Raw genomic sequence first — 20,958 nt, 5'->3', positions numbered from 1 at the left:
CCCAACTACACTATTAATTCTTAGCATTTCTCTCACAGGTCCTAGCACAGCCACAGGCTCATCCCCATACCACCCTTGTCCCAAGCGCCTCCTCATTCATCTGGCCCCTCAGGACTGACCGCTGCGTGTGACATGGAGGGCAGCTAAGGCAAGAGGCAAAATGTCTGGCTCATGCTCCTGTTCCAGGACACCCAACATGTGTTGTAGTAGTAGGGGCACAGTGGCTGGTAATGTCCAAAGTTGCTCAGACATCTAGGAAAAGAGCCCAGGGATCAGAAGATGGTTATTCATTTGATATATGTGATTTGAGAAGGACAGGAGTGAGGAGTGGACATGGGAAGTAGAGAGGGGGATGGGGACATAGGAGAAAGAATGGGGGATGAGAGTAGAGGCTAAGAGACAGGTTAAGGAAATAGGGTACATGAATGAGGGAATCAAGCCAGAAAATGAGAGTGGATCATTGGTTGCAGAGGGAAGAGAAAGCAATGGCTATGGAAATGGAAAACACCTGACCTGCTCAAACAGTGTGAAGAGACGAAGGTGATCAGTGGCCAGGCGCAAGTAAAGAGGCAGAGCGGCCCCTCGCTTTACCAGTAACAGTCGCATCTGGAGAGAAGTGGGTGATGGTGATGATGAAGCCAAACCAAAGACCTCTCTTCCTGGTCATCTCTAAACTCTGCTCTTCCCACATCCCTTCCACCACAACTCTGACCCACCCACACAGCAAAGAAGCAGCTCTCTCCTTCAACTCCTAAAGCACAGGACCGTCTCACTGCCACACACCTTCCCTACTGCCCAAAAGCTTCTTGTGCTGGGCATCGGGAGCATAATAGCTAAAGACTTAAGAGTCCCTTCTCAGCACTGGAATTGCTCAAAGAAGAACATAACAGGATTTCTATCACCACTGGGTAACCCAAGACAAAGCCACTGAGCCAAAGTAGCATTTTTATCCTTGCATTAGGGTCAGTTTGACTATGATTGTTGCAATATATGCTGTCCTTTCTAATGTCATTACTATCCTCTTTTCTCTTAAGTTTGTTAGTGAGAATTTCTAGAACTGTAAATGTTATCCTTTTGAATGAATTGACATTGCTTACTAGAAAATGTATCAAGGAAAAGCTGTAGTTCCTTACTTTTCTGGCTTCCTTCAAGGCCCAGCTAAAATTCCATTTCTGTAAAACATCTTTTCTGATCCCTGTTAATGCTGCTGCCTTTCTTCCACTGATTATCTTCAACTTATCTAGTGCTTGCTGATACATAGCTGTTTGCAAGCCATGCTCCCTGTAATTCTATAAGCTCCTTGAGAGTAAGGACTGTCTTCTGCCTTTCTTTGTAACCCCAGTGCTTTGTATCGAGCTTGGCACATAGCAAGTGTTTAATAAATGTTTGTTGATTGAGTGCTTGGCACATAGCAGGTACTTAATAAAGACTTAATGATTGAGTGTCCAGCACATAGTAGGTACTTAATTAATACTTGTTGATCAACTGTCTTTCACCAAAGTACATGCCTCAGGACTATTTCCCTTGGTAGCCATCAAAGCTATTTAGCAACAAAGAAAACGCATTAAGATAATGTGCTAGGAGTTCATACTAATGGTTTATTCTCCTGCTTAACCATGAAAATTTTTGCTTGCCACTATTTTTTTGTTTATGCTCTGAAACTGATGTTTCCCCAAAATACAGTAATGCTGTTACTAATGAAGCAGTTTCTTTTGTAGCACTCTAGTTCCTCTAAAATAACAAACTTCTACATCCTGAATAGCATTACGAAAGATGGGCCCTCCAATCCAATCCCTAGAAACTTGAAAACTGAAACATCACAGATGGAATCCTTTGAGTACAAAAAGGGAAAGCTGAAGATTCATCTTTGGTGCTACAACTCAAATGAGCAACTTGGGGGCCTCTACTCTCACTAGGCTGATTAGAGTCAGTAGGCCTCTGGGCTCTCCAAAAGAGAGAACCAGAAGAATCACAGTAGTCTGAGCCTGTCAACACATCTTCCAAGACTTCTGCTAGCTATAAAGAATATCACAAATCCCATTTGGGAATATAAATTCTGTTTACTCTCCTTTTCTTTCTTCTCTGGGATATGGTGATTAGTTTATCACAAAATTATTTATTTTGAGACTAATTGCTATTAGACAATAATATGGTCAGGGAAATATGTTCAATTTCCTTTTTTAAATATATTTTTTAACTCTTATCTTCTGTCTTAGAACCAATATCAAGTATTGGTTCCAAGATATAAGAGCATTAAGGGTTAGACAATTGAAATTAAGTGACTTGCCTAGGATGACACAGCTAGGAAGTGTCTGAGGCCACATTTGAACCCAGGACCTCTCATTGCTAGGCTTGGCTGTCCATCCACTGAGCCATCTAACTGTCCCCTTTTTAAATTACTTCAACCTAACTGAAAATAACCTCTTTCCAGGCCTGCACTACTAAGAAAAAGGCATGATAGTTCTGGTCCTCCAGGTCAATCATTATATTCACTGATCACTCTTATACTGGTCCTTAGGCTCCCTCTGTACTCATCCCATCATTCCAAGGGTTCCCTACTCCCAACCTGATTGTTGAAGGGTGTCTCCTCCAGCCGCTTTCCATACAGGGCCAGCTCCTGTCTCACCAATTGGGCTCGGGCAGTTGGTTCCAGGGATCTTAGTGCCACTACCTGAGCATCTCGGCGACATTGAAGGATATCTGCTAAGCCTGTGCTTGCTGACACACTCATCACAAGGTGGACTCTCTTTGGGAGATGAGAGAAGAAAGAAATAGAGGTGCTAGACAGTCCTTGCACCCCATAGCCACTCAAAGTCACCCCCAAATTCCCCTCCTTATTTCATCTGCTAACTTCTCTATCTCCCAGCACATACGTGAGGCAGGCTCTTTGGAATCCAATCTGAGATCGGATGACTGCTTTGATCCCCTAGTTGGTCTGCTCCATCAATGACCAGTACCAGCGTCTGGCCAGAGCGTAGGGTCTGAGCAGATTTGGGAAGTAGGGTATGTAGCTCCCACACCAATCCCCTGCATGGAGAGAAAAGACATGTCCAGCATACCTGAGTGCAGCAAGCAGGCAGAGACAGCAGTCTCAAAAAGGAAAGAATTCTGGACTGGGGTTCAATCCTCAATGGTGCCACTTCCTATTTGTGTTATAAAGAACGAGTCTTATCTTGGGACCTCAGTTTCCTCATCTATATCATGAGGGAGTTGAATGACTTCTAATATTCCCTAAATTGATGACGTGATGGTCCAGAGGATGGAGAAATTCTAAGGGGGATGCTCACCGGTAGGTAGTTGGTAAGGGTCTGGAACACTGTAGCTGATGGTGCAGGTAAGCACAGAGGCGTCTAAGCAAGGTGAGGATGTAGCTCTGATCAGGACGGGCTCCAGCAAAGTGGAAGAACACTTGGGAGCTTCTGGTGGCCCCACAGGGAGCCTGTAGGGCTGATACTAGGGATGACTGTGGGAAGGAGGAGAGAAGCTGTAACCCATGACTTTTCCTTAGCCTCTTGCTTCTTTCCATTCTCTTGCTCCAACAAACTCCACCACCCTCCTCCTACTCTTCCATCATTCCAAACCAATTCTGTCTGTACCAGGAAGGCTGTCTTGCCCTGTCCAGGTTCTCCAGTCACTAGACACAAACTACCACTGCGCTGCTGTAGCTGCTGGATAGTATTCTTCAGGAGACTGGGCCGAGCTGGACTAGGTGGATGCTGTAGCTGCTGAAAGGCTGACTGGACAGTGTCATCGTTCTGAGCAGATTCAATCTTTTCCAGACTTGACTCGGGCTAGGAGATACATGGAGAAGAGACTCTCAGGATGAAGGGCATGGCTGCCCTCCGTCCCTGGAGCCTGGCATCTGCTCCATGAGACTCTCAGGATGAAGGGCATGGCTGCCCTCTGTCCCTGGAGCCTGGCATTGGCTCAATGGCTGCCTTGCCCCAACTGCCACAGTGTCTTCTGAGTGTCACCCCACCAGCGCCCTCCCAGACCTCACTGACCTGTACATAGAGTCTCTGGAGCAGTTCCCACACGTGCTGTAACACCATCTGCCCAAACTCTTCTAGTCCCTTCACATATGGCCGGCCTGCTGCTACCCCACCCCATGCACAAGAGTACCTATGGGCAGAAGGAGCACCACTCAGAGCCCAATCCTACCTCCAGACCATCCACGTGGCAGGTCTTCTCTAATCCCCACTCCCAATCCAGAAGAGGTAGTATCTCTCCCATTTTACCTGTGGCAGGTGACCCCCTCCTGTTTGTCCAGGTAGCTCTTCAGGTCTGAGATTCGCTCTGCTGCCTCATCTGACTCAGAGGAAAAGTCAATTTTCCAGGCATCCGGCACAGAGCTGGCCAAACAGAGACATTCCCCATTCCAAATTGTAAGACCAGAATCCAGCTTCTAATCAGAGAGATCCCAAAGAACACCACCAGGCTTTGAAATAGGCTGTCTACTAATCCAAGGCTATCCTAAGCCTATAAAGAGAAGCCCTTCCCTGTTCTTCTTTTCCTATTTCTAGCATCATATTCAGGAATGCTATGGGGTAGTCTTAGATGGGAGAGAGGGGGCAGTACCCAAAGAACAAGAAGCAGGCTTCTGTGAAGTTGAGTCCTGTGGGCAGCAGATGTGGTACCTGAGAAAACTGGAGTCTCTAAGGTAGATTAGAGCTGGGGAGACACCTTGCTGGTGGGAACTTCGATTTAGGAACTGCATCACTTCCATCTCGGTCACAGAACGGCCAGGTGGATAATCTTTTGCCTGAGAGATGGAAGGAGAGAAAATTCTTTTCTGGGCCAATGGATTCCTCTCTTTTCCAAGGCCTATTCTAGGGTCTAGGGGGCTCCCATATCCCTTTAATAATCTTCCTTTATAGAGGTTAAGAAATAAAGTCAATAGACCCTTTCCTGTTGGATCTAACCTTGTCCATCCAGTTGGCACATAGCGCTTAAGAGGAAACCCTCATTTTAACATCTTCTCCCTTCCCAAATATGCCCTTCATCCTATCTCAACTCTTTATCATCTACCCAAAATCCTCAAGACAGGGAACATCACATAATGGCAGAGTCCTAGGTCTCAAGATTAAAAAATCTGGATTCAAGTCCAGACTTTTCTACTTACTGAGTAACCTTAAGGCAAGTCACTTAACCAACTCATCTGTAAAAATGAGGGGGTTGGACCTATGGAGTCCCTTCTAACTCTCAATCTGTGAAATTCTGAATCCAGCAAGACCTGGATGCTTCTTCCCTGCCCCAGATCCCATATTCTTGGTTCCTGTCACATGCCCTCCTCTCTCTCCAGCTGCCTCACCCAGCGGAAGTGTGGATGGTCAGGAAGGTTGTAGTTGGGTGGAACATAGCCGTAGCGGGAGCCCAGGATCCCCACAAAGAGTTGTGAGTTTTCCACCTCCCCTAGGCACAGCTCCAATTGTCTGCAGAGAAAAAAGGAAGAGAGGAGTAGGGGGAGGAGAAAGAAATTATTATATGGGAATAAGATTATTAACTGGTAGATATGAGAAACAGCTAGGGAGCCCAGTGGATAGAGTGCCAGGTCTGGAAGTACAGAGGTCCTGGGTTCAAATCCAGCTTCAGACATTTCCCAGTTGTGTGACCTTGGACATGTCACTTAGTCCTGACTGCCTAATCTTTGCTATTTTTCTGTCTTAGAATCGATACAAGTACCATCAGATACAGGAAGGACAAAAATGAGGTAATGAGTGAGCTAACTCTGAAGTTAGTTAAGAATAGATAAAGAGCACCCACACTTCTAATACTCTTGATTTCAAGGCAAAGGAGTAGATAGGGTAAGCAATGGGGGGGGGGGGTTTAAGTGACTTGCCCAGGGTTACACATGTAGGAAGTGTCTGAGGCTAGATTTGAACCCAGGACCTCCCATTTCTAGGCCTGATTCTCAGGCCACTGAGCCACCTAGCTGCTCCCCTTTAAACCCCAACCCTGTTTTGTCTCACCTATCTACATGTACCAACTCCAAAATACCCTAAAACTCTCCTGCCCTGACCCTTTACCTCCCACCTTTTTCAATCATCCATCCCGGTTCATGTGGGCCCCTGTACTTCTGGCAGCCAAGATTGCATGACCCACCCGCTTCCCTTATCCCACTGCTCATACCTATCTTTCCGGGTCTCCTCCTCAGTAACTCCCCAGCGCAGGTCAATGCCACGCACACTGATGTGGTGGGGGGCTGCACGGGCCTGTAGGGCAGGTAGTACTGAACGTAGTAACAGGTCCCGTTCCCCATGCATATCCCGGAAAGTGGATGAGATGAAAATACGGACGCTGCGCCAGCTAGGAGAAGAGAAGGTCACTGGGCTCATCCTGGCTCGGCTTGGAAATCATCCCACCCTGAATCCCAAAGGTGTAGCGAAGGCCCTCATCTAGCCTTGGTCAGAAGCAGACCTTGGACCCAGAGAAATATGTAAGGGGTACAAAGAAGCCAGAGAACAGTTCTTTTGAGGGTCATTTGTCCATAGTCTTGGCTTTGGAAACCTTGCCCGTCTTTCCCAGTATTTATTATTTTCTTTATATTTTACACAACTCTAAGCAGAGATTTGGAGCATGGGTAGAAGGAAGGGACCCAAGAGGAACCTTGCCTCTGAACCTTATAGAAGGGATTCACCCCTGCCCAGAAACAAAGAGCCATGACTCTGTGTACAGGAAAAGGTGTTGCTTCCAAAGTTCTCTTTTTGCACCAGAGCCCATCTGCCCTCTTGGTTCTCTCAACTCACCTATGTTGGGGAGCAGGGGCCTGGGGGCTTGGCTCCCTCTCCTCAAGGGGCCTGTCAGGTGGGGTCTGTGCCTCCCCTCTCTGGGGTGGAATCTTAAATATCTTATCCATTTGGCCCACATGTTCCAGAAGACGTGACATCCCACGTTCTGAAATAAACCTGACATATAGCAATAAGATCAACAATAGCCAAAGGGATTGATGTTTGAGAATCAGAGTATTAGATGTATTTCCCAATGATTAGGTACTGGCAACAATAAAGGATCTAAGGAGGCCTGCCTAGCAGATGAACCACATAACCCACTGGACCTGGCTTAGAAGAGCTCAGTCTGTGGGGGTATCAGAGTAGAGGGAGTAGAAAATGCTAGGGGGTAAGTCCTTTTTGCTTCTCATGGTCATCAACAGACTCATTTTTCAGATAATGGCAAATGTGGATATAGGAAAGAGTAGTAATTGAGGTTATATGAGTAGGTGGTCAGGTCTGTACAAAACAGCATCTCTTAAAGAAGGGACATTTGATAAAGATGTAAAGACAGTGGTGGAAGAGAATGATTTAAGAGTTGTTGTGGTGTTTGGAGTTCAGAGGAAAGAAAATGGGCAAAAAAAAACTGAGGTTGAAAAAAAGGCTCAGACAAAGCTGAAAGTGATGGAGTTTATAAGTAGGAGCTGAGCTTTAATTTGAAAGGGAAAGAAGTATAGGCCACTAATACCTCAAAAGTCTTCCTAATACCCCTTGGCCCCTTTTCCCCCATCCCAATACCCAGGACTCACTTCAGTATTCCATCGGTGCAGCCTGTGAGAACGACATCATTGGGGTTTGTACTGAGTGAACTAGAAGAGGAAAAAGAGAGATATGAATATAATATGGCCCAAATAAGGAAAAAATGTTAAGAGCAAAAACTATCCAAAATTAGAAAAGGCTGCCTGCCTTCAGAGGTATTGAGTTTCTCATCAGCTCAGGTCTTTAATGTAGAGAACCTATCAAGGTTGTTACAAAGAGGATTTATTCTTTGGTAGGTGTCTCATGGAACTCTGAATGTGCTTTCTACAATATTACAGCAGAGTAAGGGGACATGGGATTCCCTGCCCCAAGTGCATCTGATGTACAGAATGTAGTCACATAGAATGAGGTTATATCATGTCTAAACCAGATGTGTCTATGCTGACATCCTTTTCTTAGGTGAGTATATCTTTGTGAGTGGGCTAAAAAGAGAACACTGAGATTGGCTTAGCAAACTAATTAGCTATCCCTTTGCCTCTTTAAATAGCTAAACTTCTAGATGAATTTCAGAGTCTTTCTAAGATAGGAGTAGATTCAACCCCAAGATAAGGAGAGAATTCTTCAGGCCTCTCTCTCTACACACTGACCATAACACCTTTTTTTTAAAAAAGCCCTACCTTCCATCTTAAAATCAATACTATGTATTGATTCTAAGGCAGAAGAGCAGTAAAGGGCTGGGCAATGGGGGTTAAGTGACTTGCCCAGGGTCACAAACTAGAAAGTGTCTGAGGTCAGATTTGAACCCAGGACCTCCTGTTTCTAGGCCTGGCTCTCAAATCCACTGAGCCACTGTTGTGAGGGTTATTTAGCAATTAATTTAGTATTAGTGTTGGACCTAGCAGGAAGGGCTGGAGGATTCCAAGATGGAATGAAGGAGCAGGAAGTGGGGCTTGTGCTCTGAGAGACACTCCATTAGTGGTTGGGACATAACTGTTGCTAACCCTGGGAGATCTCAGAGTTAGGGAAAAACTGCATCCAGATTCCCTGGGATCCTGAGAGGTGAAGGCTTTCAGCAAATGGACAACAGACCTGCAGAGCTGCACCAAGTGGGGAAGTGGTTTGGGATCTGGTGGACAGCATTTCAAACTCACTCTCCCTACCTGGGTACCTTGGATCACCTGGTGGAGTTGGCTCTTGGCATCCTGTGACCATCCTTGGATTTACTGTGAGACCCCAACTGAAAGCCATCTTCAGGCCCTTTAGCTGAGCTGACCAAACTTGGCTGGAACCAGGTTTGGGGGAGCTTCCCCTGTAACTTCAGTATTGCTTCCTTTGGGCCCTGCCTGGCTTAGGTCAGTAGAATAGTGTAGTCAAGTCCTTCCCCTGCCCCTGTGGTTTTCCCTTAGGTTTTAAGTGTAGAATCCCTTCTTCCCATCCTTCATTATTATTTCCCTCAATTAAACTGTATAAACTTTTACCTTTGCCTGCTGGTTCCATAGACCCTGGCCTAGGGTGGCTGAGTGACTGTTGGGCCAACTGCCATTCCTGTGTCAGTTAAAAGCTTGGCAGTAAACCCTGGTCTCCCCATCCTGCTTGGTCTTATCTCGCCTTCAACCCAGTGTGAACCCACAAACCATTTAGGTTACATTTTAATAATAATAATAACGTCCCTGGTGCCTCATCAATACACCACCCAGCTGCCCCTAGCCATAATGCTTTGAAGCAGAGCTACTGGACCAGTAGGAGACATGTACTCTGTGGGGAGTCACACACTTTAGATAGACACAGATTGTTCCCCGAGGGAGAAAGCAGCTACAAGGTGTCAAATAGAAACAGTCCCAGGAACCCAATGGCACAATCCATCAAAAAGACTGCCCCTAGGGAAAGCTATGTAAGGACTACATACAGAAAAAGAGGTCTTCCAAGCCCAACAGTGCCAAGAGCCATGAGTTACTTTGTGCCATAATCGCTCTAAATTTGAGCCCACTATTCCAATGGACATGGTGCATATTTGTACTCCAGTGGCAGGGTGGGAATGATTTATAACTACCGTTCTTGCTATGCTACTGGAGTCAATACTTAAGAACCAATATGGCCTTTGTGAGCCATAGTGTTCAAGGTACAGAGACTCACAGTATTTCTCATGGAACCTGGGGTAGTAGCTACAGTATAGACACCCAATCCTCAGGTACAAGGTGGTGGGGAAGGCTAGCAGAATCAGAGAAGGGTAGGCTCTGGTACACCAGGACACAACTTCTCTATAATTAGGTGCTGAGCTTTAATTTAGATAGGGAAAGAAGTGTAGGCCACTAACACCTCAAGAGTCTTCCTAGAACGTGCGAGGGGAGATTGAGGTCATCTAGGTCCATGGCATAGCCCAATACTGAGTGGCAGCCCCCAGTGGGGGGAAAGATATTTTAAAAGGTATGGTGGGGCAATGATAGAAGACAGAGTTTGGTGTTAAGAATGAGGTCACTGGATTTTAGAGGAAAGAGACAAGAAAAGACTAAAGCAGACAGCAAGGTTTGGGGAATAGCGGGAGCTATGGCAAGTAATAATAAATTGTCTCCACCTTGGATCAGGGGATTAGGGAAAGAAGGATGTGAAGAGGAAAAATAGACAACCTTACCAGGAATCCAAGCCCATTAGATCAACTCCAACAAAGAGGCATTTGGGATTCACACGCTGCCAGAAGAATTGCTTGGCAGTCATGAGCTCAAAGTCTTTCATGGTGTTACCAACAAAGACGACCGTGTCCATCTATAGAGTAAGTATTAGGAGTACATATTAGGAGTGAGAAAAAGTTTGAGAGTTTTTGTTAGGGATGTGGGAGAATTGATAAAGTGTAAAGAAGAAAGCTTGAAGATCAGAGGAAACTTTTCTGGGAAGACAAATCCAGATGTTCTTCTTTGACTCAAGAATAAATACAGCTATTCACTGGATAGGGCCAGATCCAGTGACAGAAGGTTCTGTGTTCAAAGGTTCCCTCAATAATTCCTAACTGTGTGACCCTAGGCAGTCACTTAACCCCATGCCTCACCTTTATTGCTCCTCTGCCTTAAAACCAATCCATGGTATTGCTATATAAGGTAAGAGTTTTAAAAAAAAGGGCAACACAGCTGACATCCTATTTAGGAGCACATAAAGGAAAGGGGTCAGATAAGGAAAGAGCTGATATAGGAAGCGCTGCAGGACAGCACAAATCTGAGGGTAAAGGTGAGATGTGGAAGAGCTGAAGTTAAAATATGAGGGTTGAGAGAATGGGATATCAATAATGAGCCAAGAAATTTTGGGCATGGAGAAAAGAGTTCACTTTCTGAGTTAGACTTACCGGCACCCGCCTAATGACCATGTCCAGCAGGTATGTGACAAATGGATGATGATCTGGTTTTGAACTCTCTACATGCATGTCCTGGAGCAATATTTGTACCAGGAAAAGAAGAATGAACAGGTGAGTCACTCAGGCAACCTCTGGGTATTGCTACCCATTAGGGCTATTTCAGGTCTATCCATCTGTCTATCCTTATGCCCACTTATTCAGACTATTGCAAGGCACACTTCCTCAATTCGTCCTTCCTCTACCAATCTAGCTAGACTTCGCCCAGGCCAAGCCTAACTGCTCCTTCATCTCTCTCCACAAATGCTAGCCAGCAGACTAGTCAGGCCCACCTGTATCTGTGCCTCGAGCTCAGTTGCAGTCTTCAGAATGCCCTCCTCTGGATTAATCACAGCTTTCTTCAAAGTACCCCTTCTACAAAGTAATAGCTCAGCTTGCTCAGCACGGGCCATCAACATCGCCACCAACAGTAGCACATGAGTCAGGGGATTCTATGTGAGTGAAGAAAGAAACAGAAAAAAAGTTAACTCCTTCCTTTCAAAACAGACTTCTACCATTAATAATGATGACTAAGAAGAATTCAAAGCAGCATAGGAAGATCTATGAAGTGATGAAGAAGAGATAAAGTGGAAAAAGAGAATGTTATACATTTTGACAGAGTAGAATCAGCACAAATTTAAAGATATCCACAAGACATATTTGTAGTTGAAACTGAGACAGCTTGATGGTGCAGTGGGAGGAGTTAGGAGTGATTAAGAAATATAATAAAAGAGAAATTACCAAAGCTATCAGGACAAAAGAAATTCTTTAAAAAATCTTGAGCACTAGCATTTCTCTTCCATGACCCGGGAGATCAGAGAACACTGAGCAACTTTGGGGGCCTGGAGGAAGGGGCACCAAGGCTTGCCTGGGAGTGGTATGCATGGTGGCTGCCTGGGACAAGGGCACCACCAGAGCCCAAGTATAAACCCAACTCGCCTAAAGTCATCACAACTCCTCTCCACCCCATCTCGGGGATTCTATTTGTGGTAGCAAAGAAGTGGAAATCAAAAAAGTACTCATCAATTGGGGAATGGCTAGATGAGTTGTGGCCCATGATTGTGAACGAGTACTCTTGTGATATAAAAAAATAACAAGGTAGGTGGTATTAGAAAAACATGGCAAGGCCTATACAAAGTAAAGTGAGAAGAGCAAGGACAATGATTGTTGTAATATTGTAATGATAATGAACTATGAAAGACTTGGCTACTGAGATCAATACGATCCATGATAGTTTCAAAGGACTAAAGATAAAAACTTGCTATTTCTCTCTAGAGAGAGAACTGATGAACCCTGAGTGCAAACTGAAATATAATTTTCTCACCTTACTTTTCTTGCTTTTAAAAAAATCTGGCTATTTTTTTTAATTTCCACAATTGAATAGTCTGGTTTCCTGGGCTGGCACTTAGCAAGCAGCAGCCAGTATGGAGGTGACCATGCTGGACTGAAATCTGGGACCTTATCTTAAATTAAATTAGTAAGGCTGAAATCTCTCTATTAATAAACGCTTATAACTCTGGCCAGACCCCCTTTTATTTATTATAGATGGTCTAATAAATCAGACCTCCAAGGTAAGATAGGCTGAGACAAGGATACAGATTTGCTACGGAGCATGATTTCTCCAGAAAACACAATTTAAATATACCAGGCAAATATACCAAATGATAGAGACCAAAAGGATTTAGAAATATAAATTCCAACATTATGTTTCTACTGCTTCTACTTTCCACTGCCTCTGTCTTGACACAACAACAACAAAACCAAAACAATAACAATGATAATAATAACAACAACGATGATTACAGCAATAACAGCAATGAAAACAATAACAATGACAATAACGATGATGATGATGATGATGATGATGATATAATAACATCAGCAACAGCAACACCAATAAAAATAATAATGATAACACTGACATCAATGATAGCTGCAATAACAATGATAACAATAACAACATCAACAATGATAAAAAATTTTGCTAATATAGAAATGTTTTAATGATTTCACATGTATAAATGCTTGCCTTCTCAGTGATTGGGAGAGGGGTAGGAAAGAAAGAGAGAATTTGGAACTTGATAGAAAAGAAAAGAATGTTAAAAATTATTTTTTTATAAGTGGAATTTTAATTGGGATTTAAAGGAAGTCAATAAAGCAGAGATAAGGAAGGAAAGTGTTCCAGGCATGAGAGAAAGCCAGAGAAAATACAATGCCTGAAGCTGAGATGAAGTGTCTTGTTCTTGGAATATTCAAGAGCCAGGAACTGTCTTACTTTTGAATTTTATGTCTGCTGCTTTATAGTAACCACTTAATTTCATTCATTCATTCAAATAAAAAAAGAGACATATTCGTACGCCATATACATAGTCAAATGGAACATTACATTGTCATTAGAAATGAGAAATATGATGAATCCAGAGAAACATACAGTTTTACATAACTGATGCACAGTGAAGCAAGCAGAGCCAGAAAAACAATTAATATAACTACAGAAATGAAAACAGAAAGAACTGCTACAGAATAACTGAAAACAAATGTTGGGAAATTATAAAAGAATAAACATGGGCTCCCCTAAAAGAAAACTGAGAAAATATCTTCCCCATCTCTTTTGGTTGTAGAAAATTCCAAACACTTTTATATACAAACATGATATATTTATTTCCTTTTTTAAAAAAACCTTTCCTGTCTGTAAGCAGTAGGGGATAAGGCCTCATGCCAAGTAACAGAACTTGAAGTCCTAGGAAAACATGAGAACAAGGAGCAGACTGCTTCTGGGGCATTTGTTAGCAAGTCAGGTCTAGGAAGTACCACCTCTGACTTCCCAACTTCTTTTAGCATGGTCAGATTATATCCCACTCCCACCCTACCTCCTGCCTTTTTTTTTTTTTTTTTTTTTTTTTACCTTTTTTTTATCTTGGGATTCATACGGGCTACAGACAATTAGGGTTCGGCCAGGCAGCGGGGGCAAGTTGTGTTGCACAGAGAGGTTCATAGCTGTCTCTAGGGCCTGTTGGTAGCGCTTTATCATCTCCCAGTCTTGCTTCCAATGGCTATAGCAGAGGGACAAAAAGATCCCAGAAAGATATCCCCAAGTTAATTTTTTCTTCTTTTCTGAAGAGGTTAGGAGGTTCCTCCAAAGAGAACACAGTCCCTTCCACCTCTGATTCCTCACCTGTACAACAACACCCTCTGGTGGGAGTGCTGACCTGGGCTCACAGCCTTACTATCATAGATAAGAAAGAGGAAACACTTTCTGCTTGGATAGGAATGATAATAATGGCCAGCATTTACATAACATTTTAAGGTTTGCAAAACACTTTTTCTCACTGGATCCTCCCAACAACCCAAAAGATAAATACCATTTCTTGTTGTTCAGTCATTTCAATCACATGCAACTCTTTGTGAAACCCATCTGGCATTTTCTTGGTAAAGTGATCTCCATTTTATAGATGAAGGAATTGAGAAAGACAATGGGTAAGTAAGTTGCCCAGAGTCACACAGTAAGTGCTTTGAGTAGTGCTTAAACTCAGCTCTTCATAACTCCAAGTTCACCTAGATACCTCTAAAAGGCTTGTTTCAGGTAGAAAGACAATTGTATTTGCTTAAGAAAAATTAAGAGAACTGGGAAATAACGCAAATGAGAAAAGGCAGAGGTAAAATTGAGAATTCATATGGAAAAGAGAAAAAAAGGGAACTAAGACACAGAATGATCTGAAAAATAATAAAGAAACTGGGGACAAAAACTGATGGGGGCCTTCAGTGATCCACAGGGATGGAGACAAATAGTTAGACAGGAATAACATCCAAAGTGTAGATGTATAATTGGGGAAAAATAAGGTATTATTTTAAAAAATAAATTACTTCAAAGATATGGGAAAAAAGATACATTGATGCAGAGTGATGTGAATAGAAGAAAAATGTGTACTATAATATCAATATTTTATGAATAATTTTATAAACCGATAAATTATAAACAATTTATATATAACAACATTGTAAAAGCAAATAGCTTTGAAATCTTTTAAGAATGGTGATCATTCATGATTACATAGGACTGATGAGGAAACATGCTACTATATTATCTGTGATGGACTTAGGGAGCAGAAAGAGACATGTATGAATAGGTATATGTATATGTATATATTTATATGAATATGTATATGATATAATTTTTTGCATACTGTCATTGAGGGAATTTTTTTCTTAAGTATGCATATTTGTTGCAAAAAAAAAACCCACATTTCTCTCCCCCTCTCATTAGCTTGGAGAGTAAAAGAGAGATAAAATACATTTCTGTTAATTTTTTTTTAGAGATGGAGGTTAGTACTACTGATATGAAATGTTACAAGGACTTTCAGATGAAGTCACTGTATTATTAGTTTTACTTAATTGGGTTTCTGTTACTTCTGTTCAGGAAGTGAGAGTAATCTGTAAATGTTGTAATGTAAAAATAAAACACAGAAAAAAACTCCCAAAATAAGCAAACAAAAAACAAAGTATAGATACAAAGGATGCCTAGATTAATCATTGAGTATTTAATAAGCATCTACTATGTTCCAGGCACTGTGCTAAGCTTTTGGGATACGAAGATACAAGCACTTCATCTCTGGGAATTAAAAAAAGCATTTCTTATGGGGCAAAAGGGTGAGGGGGTCCTCAAGGAGGAGAGGAGATATTACATCTAAGTGTATCTATGTGTGACTGCAATGTGCTTTCATCAATGTAAGGGTTTCTTCTACCATGCAGACTGGCACCTTTCCTACAAGAGTTGCTAGGAACCCTGAGAGATTAAGAGAGATTTGCTGAAGATTACGAATACAGAAGAAATAAGAGATAGGTCTTGAAGCTAGGTTTTCTTCATTCTAGGGGTGGCTCCCTTTACTATTATGTCAGTGGTGTCAAATTTAAACAGAAATAGATGCTTGCAAGCTACATATTGATTTTAAAAAACACAAATTAACACTGTTATACTGTACTTTAATTTGATAAATATTTCCAAATTTTATATATATTTTTGTTGTTGTTTGTTTGTTTTGTATTGTTTAATCTCTTCTCTTCTGTCTGAGAATCTGTCTATTGGTTCCAAGGCAGAAGAGAGGTAAGGGCTAGGCAATAGGGGTTAAGTGACTTGCCCAGAGTCACACAGCTAGAAATGTCTGAGGCCAGATTTGGACCTAGGACTTCCTGTCTCTAGGCCTAGCTCTCAATCCAATGAGCTACCCCAGCTGCCCCCTTCCAAATTATATTTTAATCCGATTTGGGTAGTACTGGGGAACATCATGGGCCACATATATGATGCTTCTGCACTGTGCTATTTTGTTTCTTGTAAACATGTGGGTATATACCAAATATATACAAGCTGATTTTGAGGGAGAGAAGAAGCTTCATTTGAAGGTAGGGGTAGGTCTTAAGCTAAATTTTTGAGGAGATTAGGAAATTTAAGAAGCTAAAATCAGGCAGGAATACATTCCAGGGATGAGGAATAGCTAGTACAAAGCATATTTTTGACTGAACTTTAAGATTATATTTTATTAGGGATAGCTAGGTAGCATAGTGAGTGGGTAGAGAACTAGGCTTTGAGCTGGGAGGATCTGGGTTCAAATCTAGCCTCAGACATTTCCTAGTTGTGTGAGCAAGTCACTTAACCCCAATTGCCTAATCCTGACTGCTCTTCTGCCTTGGAATTAATACTTAGTATTAATTTTAACACAGAAGGTAAGTGTTTTTTAAAAAAAGAATATATTTTGTTATGTTTGAATTATATTGAATTATTAATGCTATTATAAGTTTATTACATTATAATGAGTATATAATGAACTATATTTAATTTTATGATCATATTATACTCATAAGAGTATATAAGTAGAAATAATGTGTAATAAATCTATAAATATTGGTTGGAACTAGATAGAGCTTTAAATTGTTTTTTTTTAAGAATTTTATTTTTTATATGGTAGTATAGTTTATATTTTACATAGTTTATATAAACTATTATAAATAATTAGGAACCACTGTAGTTTACTGAGAAGGAAAATAAACAGAGACAAAAGGGAAGAGAGGAATAGACAGAAAGAATAGAAAGACTATTTGCTCTTATGACCCCTATAGGGTAATTTAAATGTAAAATTTCTAGTGGCAGAGAAAAATAGATTGGGGAAATCTAAACCAGTAAGCATATTAGTATTCAAATATGAAAAATAAAAAATTTATTAAAAAATTTTTCTCTCTCTGGAGCCCCTTTTGACATATTTTCTCCCATTTTCTTATTCTCTCCCCTCCCAGGAAAGGGCTCTCATGGAGGAGGTGCACACACACAAAAATACACTCTCACTCTCTCACACTCTCTCTTTCTCACCTAATCTGGATTAGCCGCTGCTTTTCTCGCTTGAAGTGCTCATAGAGCACAGGCACCATCATAGCAAATCGAAGGTCCAAGTTAGTCAATTTCCTCTCTGGCTTGGGTAACTTCTTTTTCTTCTCCAGCCTTTCTAACAGCTGTCGCATTATAACCACATTGCAGGGAACTGGCCCTTAAGCATAAGAAAATCAAGGTAAATCCTTGGGAAACAAACAGTTTTTAATCTTGGCCTCCTTGACTTCTCTTAACCCTCCCTGACTCCCCTCCCCACAACAAATGATCTAGGCCCCTGCCCTTAGGATCCAAATTGGAATGCTAGAGATCTCATCCTTCTAGGACATGGAAGCAAAGGTTAAAACTGTTCATATGTTTTTTTTGGCTCTTTCCCAGAAACAGGAAAAGTTGGGAGAACTGTGGGGGACAAGGGGTAGAAAGTACCAGAGTTCATGAGTTGTCTCTCCAGGTCACTGATGGATGTATGGGCAGAAAGAAATCGGAAAGGAAGCTGTCTGCTGCGGATCACTGACTCCTGGGGTGTAAGAAAAAGGTCTGAGGGGGTTATGGTAATAAGGGGAAAGTTGGGGGGATGTAGAAAGGGAAAAGTGAAAGGAAAGGAACGGAGAGAATGGTAGAAAGAGAGAATGAGATGAATAAGATGAATGGTAGGAAGAAAAAAGAGATGAAGAGAGAAATGATTGATGGGAAGGAGGAAAGGTGACAGAACAGCCCTTCTTACAAAATAGATTTACTTTCTGTGTAATCTATGCAACCTTTATTTCCAAGGAGCCCCTCAAAGGTGAATCCATTATCCTTCCTAACTAAAATCCCACAAAAATAACTAACCTGGCAAGTCCTATTCTTCCCAAATAAACCTTATTGCCAATCCTCCCTCTCTCCATTCAGCCCTCCTGCCCCAAATCAAGGTACAGCCCATCTCCATACCCACCCATCCCTGCTATGGCTCAGAATGGCTCTCAAGGGATTGCCCTACTTTGCGCTCCAGCAGCTGTAGGATGCGTTCATGGTGCTTGGCACTGATTCCAACTCGAAGTAGGCTGCATAGGTTCCTCAGCATGGCCATGTAGGGCAACTTCCCATTGTCTAAGGCAGAAAAAGTGGTTTCACTTGTTACATTTAGGAGTACAGAGAGCAGAGGTTTGGATGTGAGGTAGAAGCATTGAAAGACCCTACAGTCCAGATCAAAAAGCTCCAGTGGATGGGTTTAGGAAGAGATGGGGCCAATTAGATAGTGATGGTGAAAAGATTTAAAAAATATATCTTGTTATATTGTAAATGTGCTTTCAGTTTTATAGTTTGACCTAAAGTTTAGAATTTTCTATTTTAGAAGATTTCTGAAATGTCTTCAATAAAGATAAATCCCACTACTAACACCAAATTTGGTGTTTCCATCACTAAACTTGATTGAGATTTGCAAAACATCCTCTTTTGAAATTGAAAAGTTCCTCTGAGGTCAGGAAGCAAGGAATCCCTTTTCATTAAAAATCAAGTCATCGGGGCAGCTGGGTAGCTCAGTGGATTGAGAGCCAGGCCTAGAGACAGGAGGTCCTAGGTGTTCAAATCTGGCCTCGGACACTTCCCAGCTGTGTGACCCTGGGCAAGTCACTTGACCCCCGTTGCCTACCCTTACCAATCTTCCACCTATAAGTCAATACACAGAAGTTAAGGGTTTAAAATTTAAAAAAAAAAAAAAAACTCAACTAAAAATCAAGTCATCCCTGGGGGCAGCTGGGTAACTCAGTGGATCAAGAGCCAGGCCTAGAGATAAGAGGTCCTAGGTTCAAATTGGGCTTCAGACATTTCCTAGCTGTGTGACCCTGGGCAATTCACTTAACTTCCATTGCCTAGCCCTTACTACTCTTCTGCCCTGGAACCAATACATAGTATGGTACATAGTATTGATTCTAAAGTGGAAGGTAAGGGTTTAAAAAAAAAATCAAGTCATCCCAAAGAAATCTCCCATCAGAAACATGATCAGTTAGGTAAGGGATGCACAGTAGAAAGGAAATGTGCAATATAAAAAAATTTATAATTTCCACACAATCCAAGAGCCCCCTTTGAGCAGTGGAACAGTTCTAATAAGTTTTGTGACTGCATTGCAGCTACTTCCATGGAGGTAAAGCAAAATATAGTTAAGACAAAAAGTCTCAGGGAAATTCCAATAATTTGTATTCAACAATATAGCAAAGAGATGACCCTGGTAGCTATTGTTCCAAATGAGTTGAGGTTCACAGAGGGATACATGGAGTAGCTTTCCCAACCATTTACAGAGTATTACTTTTATAATTTGTACAGCTGGAACCAAGAGGGTTGACTCTTTTTAGGACAGCACAGGCCTCATAGTCATAGTCTCTCTCCATGTGTTGTTAAATTTCAAGGTTATCAGATTTTTTTATGAGCTCCTGGCCTTCTTCAGGAATACTGTTCCCCAAACCAGAGAGAAACACATTTAGGTTGTATGAGCTAAATGGAACCGAATGCTTCATTTGTGGCCTCTACCCAATGAATATGTTTGAAATCACTCTCTTTCAACATGAGAACATAGCTCTAGAGGTAGAAGGGGCCTTAGATGTCATTCTCATCCAATTCTATTCTATTTACAAATGATGAAATAATCAGAGATTAAGTCATATAGGGCAAATAAGCCTTATGGGTAAGATTTTATCTCAGAATTGCTGATTTTTAGAGCCAAAGTTTTAACCACTGTACCACACTGCAACTTTCTATTTACAGACAATTCTGGCTTTACATAAGTAGACCATTCAGCAGACCTCTATATAAACCAACTTTTATATAATGTGAATGAAGCAAATATAAGGTTAGAACTGGAGGCCGTGAGTTGGAGGGTTACATTTAGGGTTAGGATAAGAATTCAGAGTCGAGGCTGATTTACAGTTAGGGTTATAGAATGCCTCTCTCCATCCACTTTACAACATGGCAGATGGCATTGATCTAGGATCTTCACTATGGGCTGTCTGAATATGGTATTATCATCTAGGATGTTGTTCAGTCATGTGCAATGTTGTGACTCCATATAGAGTTTTCTTGGTAAAGATACTGGACTGGTTTTTGATTCTCTTCTCTAGTGAATTAAGGTAAATAGATGGTAAGTCACTTACCTAGGGTCACATAGCTAGTAAGTGTCTGAGGCTCTCTGCTTGGGACAGAGACCAAGGAGCTATGGGTTCCCCTACACATCTTGTTCCTTGTACTTTGGATCCCTTATTGTTCTCCCTGTTGCACTCCCCCTCTCCCAAAATAAAAATAAGAGAGATGAACATTAAGCTGTGCCAAACAAGGCAAAAACATTTGGTTATCTTATCTCTTCTATGCATATCAGACTTGTGAAGGGTTCACATGTGATGATCTTAGCTGTTAAATAAAGAAAAAGGAAACTCAGGTCTTCCTGATTCCAGGCCTGGCACTCTATCCACTAAGCCACCACACCGCCCTTATCACATAGGCAGGTCATGACAACTGTCCCTTATCCCTCTTACTATGAATCTTCAGGACAGAATAAGTATCCTTCTTAATCAAAAAAGATAAATCCAATGATTTGTAATACCATATGTATGAAAATTGCATAGACCAACTGGATTATAAATGCCATTTTTAGCTTGCATTTCTTTACAAAAAGTTCTCACTTTATGTAATTTTGCATTGTTCAAATGTGACTTAATGTAAAAAATTCTGAAAGAAATTTAAGCAAATCACCAGTGAGGAAATGGCAACATACC

The 20,958-nt window shown here is 41.7% G+C and overlaps 1 protein-coding gene across 1 annotated transcript in view; it reads right to left on the bottom strand.

Annotated features, from left to right (window-relative positions):
* TEP1 (telomerase associated protein 1) overlaps nucleotides 1-20,958 on the bottom strand; it is a 61,078-nt gene that overhangs the window by 24,722 nt on the left and 15,398 nt on the right. The window contains exons 12-31 of the mRNA XM_044660097.1: nucleotides 18,195-18,304; nucleotides 17,642-17,732; nucleotides 17,201-17,375; nucleotides 13,748-13,895; nucleotides 11,136-11,294; nucleotides 10,798-10,878; nucleotides 10,096-10,226; nucleotides 7,517-7,576; nucleotides 6,747-6,905; nucleotides 6,130-6,306; nucleotides 5,312-5,432; nucleotides 4,638-4,762; nucleotides 4,239-4,352; nucleotides 4,005-4,122; nucleotides 3,597-3,791; nucleotides 3,288-3,463; nucleotides 2,874-3,027; nucleotides 2,567-2,746; nucleotides 514-606; nucleotides 120-252 (exon numbers count right to left, since the gene is read on the bottom strand). Coding sequence (XP_044516032.1) covers nucleotides 120-252; nucleotides 514-606; nucleotides 2,567-2,746; nucleotides 2,874-3,027; nucleotides 3,288-3,463; nucleotides 3,597-3,791; nucleotides 4,005-4,122; nucleotides 4,239-4,352; nucleotides 4,638-4,762; nucleotides 5,312-5,432; nucleotides 6,130-6,306; nucleotides 6,747-6,905; nucleotides 7,517-7,576; nucleotides 10,096-10,226; nucleotides 10,798-10,878; nucleotides 11,136-11,294; nucleotides 13,748-13,895; nucleotides 17,201-17,375; nucleotides 17,642-17,732; nucleotides 18,195-18,304 — 2,700 coding nt within the window. The remainder of the gene's footprint in view (nucleotides 1-119; nucleotides 253-513; nucleotides 607-2,566; nucleotides 2,747-2,873; nucleotides 3,028-3,287; nucleotides 3,464-3,596; nucleotides 3,792-4,004; nucleotides 4,123-4,238; nucleotides 4,353-4,637; nucleotides 4,763-5,311; nucleotides 5,433-6,129; nucleotides 6,307-6,746; nucleotides 6,906-7,516; nucleotides 7,577-10,095; nucleotides 10,227-10,797; nucleotides 10,879-11,135; nucleotides 11,295-13,747; nucleotides 13,896-17,200; nucleotides 17,376-17,641; nucleotides 17,733-18,194; nucleotides 18,305-20,958) is intronic.

The sequence above is a fragment of the Gracilinanus agilis genome, chromosome 2 (assembly GCF_016433145.1).
Source record: "Gracilinanus agilis isolate LMUSP501 chromosome 2, AgileGrace, whole genome shotgun sequence".
NCBI lineage: Eukaryota > Metazoa > Chordata > Mammalia > Didelphimorphia > Didelphidae > Gracilinanus > Gracilinanus agilis.
This window is presented reverse-complemented; position numbering and strand designations above follow the sequence as displayed.